A 2,500-nucleotide genomic window follows, 5' to 3' on the forward strand; every position below is an offset into this window, starting at 1 on the left:
CATACCCATTATATGGTACGAGGAACACCTGGTACTTCGTCCCTGGCAGAAGGCCCGTGAGGTCGAAAGTTTCAGTAGCTTGCTCCAGGGGAACATTGATGACCTCCATGGGAGCTTGGGAATGTCTCTCCCCAAGGGGACGGTACCGGATGTACAAGCCCTGGATATGGTCTTGCGTCGCCGTCAGAAGGTTCCACGTCAGCCTCACGTCCGTAGGACTCTTGGGAGACACTGAGACGAGTCTGATACTCGGGGTTGCAAGAACTCTTCGTGCGTCGTCCTCTCCAGTTCGATGCCCTTTACGAGCTGGTGGTGTCTTGACGATCTCGCTTATGCTGGAAGGCCGAGAGGTGACTCCGCTGGTGGTCTGCGCCCTGACGACGAAGACGTAATGGGTATCCGGTTTCAAAGACGACACCACGGCCGAGGAGGCGGAGTGGACCGTCGCGGCAGCGGCTTTCCATCCTCCTCGTTCTTCGGGACTCCAGTAAAGGACCGTGTGGCCAGCAAGAGGCGCTCCCGTGCCCTTTTCCCCAACCTGCCACTGCACTTCGACAGTCGTCTCGTTGTGCGCCTTCGCCTGGAGATGTGAGGGCGCTGCCGGCATGGAAAGGGGAGTGAAGTTGTTTCTTCGGGCACCGGACTTGAGCACCTGGAGCTGTACGGTGACCGAAGTGCGCCCGGTCTCGGAAGAGGCAACGCATTCGTACGTACCGCTGTCCTTTGTCTTCAGCTCTATGGAGGGAAAGAAAGAAACGTGGTGGAGGTCGATACAAGATGTAGTCGAGACAATAAAATAAAAAATAAATAAATAAATAAACGAAATAAAATAAGATAAAATAAAATAAAATAAAATAAATGAATAAATACATAAAATAAAATAAAGTAAAATGAAGTAATAGTAATGAAAAAAAAATGAAAAATTAATATAAATAAGAAAGAGGAAAATTTTTACAATGCACCAAAAGTCAATATCCACAAGCAGACAGCCCATGTGGTGTACAGGGTCGTCAGGTTTGAAATCTTAACTCATATACAAACTCTTACCTCGAATGCGAAGTGTACCGAGTGGGGACAGGATGATGCGGTCGTCCAGGGAGCCTAATTCCAAGGTCTTCCCGTCCTTCAGCCACATGACCTGAGGTTCAGGGGTACCCACTGCCTCGCAGGGGAGCTCTGCTTCAGTCATTACCGGAAGCTCCATGTTCGGAGGCGCCACGGAGATCAAAGGCGGAGGCATCTCGCTCACTCGTCGTACATCGAGATAGGCGGAGGCCACGGCAGAGCCTGCGGGTCCGACAGCCACGCAGGTATAGAAACCCTCATCCTCAGGAACAACGCTTCCGACAGTCAAAGTGTTGTCGCGAGACACAACCACGCGGCCCATCCTCGAGTCTTGCCCGGGTGTGAGGACGTCTGTGTCAGAGGCCAAACGCCAGTAGGAGGTCGGTTGGGGAGAGCCAGCCACCACGCAGTCGAAGGTGGCCGTTCCTCCGACACCTACCCGGACATCTTTTGGTTGACTGGTGATGACGGGAGGTGCTGGTGAAGAGAAGCGAAAATACGGAGGTCATCACTTTTGTCTTGGAAAATAAATGATAGTCATGAGGTTGTTCTTAAATAGTCACGATGAACATCATTAGCGTCTCAGATTAAACAAGTCCTTTGAATTCAGTTTGCATATGATTACTTGCATAGGCAATGGATGTATATTTCATCAAATATTTGCAAGTAGTCATTATATTTCTTTAAAATAATCACTGTAGTAGTTATGCGACTGGTATTCTATAGGTTACTTTATAAGGGGTACATTTGTATCGAACAATGTAAAGTTGTTTTGATTGGGGAGAGACATCTGTAAGAAAACATTCCTTGTAGGATCGTTACATATTGGGAATATGAATTCATTCAGTGGAAAAGAAGAAGAAAATGAAAAAAGAACACTGTCAACGGAACTGCAAAACTAATAAAAAATATCGCACATGAATTCAATTTCAGTATGATTCCACTCTAAAACCAATCGTCATTTTGCTGAAATGACGAAAGATATTGTTTGCGCACTTCGACAGAATCGTAAGTGCTATCTAATGAAAGTCCGTAAAGGGATGTTATAGCCTACCAAACCTGATTCAAGCACTGCAGACGCCTTTGAGTGGCGACCAATTTCATATACATAGACTGACATCCGTCAATAATAAAAAAAAAAATTCTTTCAATGAAAAGAAAAAGCAATATAGCATCGAGTAAAAGAATATAGCCAAGTCCTCTTTTCTAGGTACTGAGCTTGATAGCTATATTGACTTGGTATTCACCGGAGTTAATAGACAGCAGTTTGACAGCCTTTGACAACCCCGTTTGACACCTTGTTGAGTGTAGAGTGCTCTGGCTTCAACATTGATTGAAAGGTGTGGATTCATCGTGATCGATACAAACAAGTAAGATGTCATACTACCTAAGGTGTAAACTGAGGTCAGACGTACATTAAAAAGACTTACCGTGC

At 46.0% G+C, this 2,500-nt stretch overlaps 1 protein-coding gene across 1 annotated transcript in view; it reads right to left on the reverse strand.

Annotated features, from left to right (window-relative positions):
• The window catches only part of LOC143038347 (protein sax-3-like), a 272,969-nt gene that overhangs the window by 16,361 nt on the left and 254,108 nt on the right, over positions 1–2,500 (reverse strand). Inside the window, exons 4-6 of the mRNA XM_076207378.1 lie at positions 2,496–2,500; positions 1,048–1,542; positions 1–735 (exon numbers count right to left, since the gene is read on the reverse strand). The exon at positions 1–735 is cut by the window's left edge and continues 170 nt beyond it; the exon at positions 2,496–2,500 is cut by the window's right edge and continues 268 nt beyond it. Of these exons, the coding sequence (XP_076063493.1) occupies positions 1–735; positions 1,048–1,542; positions 2,496–2,500 (1,235 nt within the window). The remainder of the gene's footprint in view (positions 736–1,047; positions 1,543–2,495) is intronic.

This window comes from Oratosquilla oratoria, chromosome 24 (assembly GCF_046742065.1).
Source record: "Oratosquilla oratoria isolate Oo_2021 chromosome 24, ASM4674206v1, whole genome shotgun sequence".
NCBI classification, from domain to species: domain Eukaryota; kingdom Metazoa; phylum Arthropoda; class Malacostraca; order Stomatopoda; family Squillidae; genus Oratosquilla; species Oratosquilla oratoria.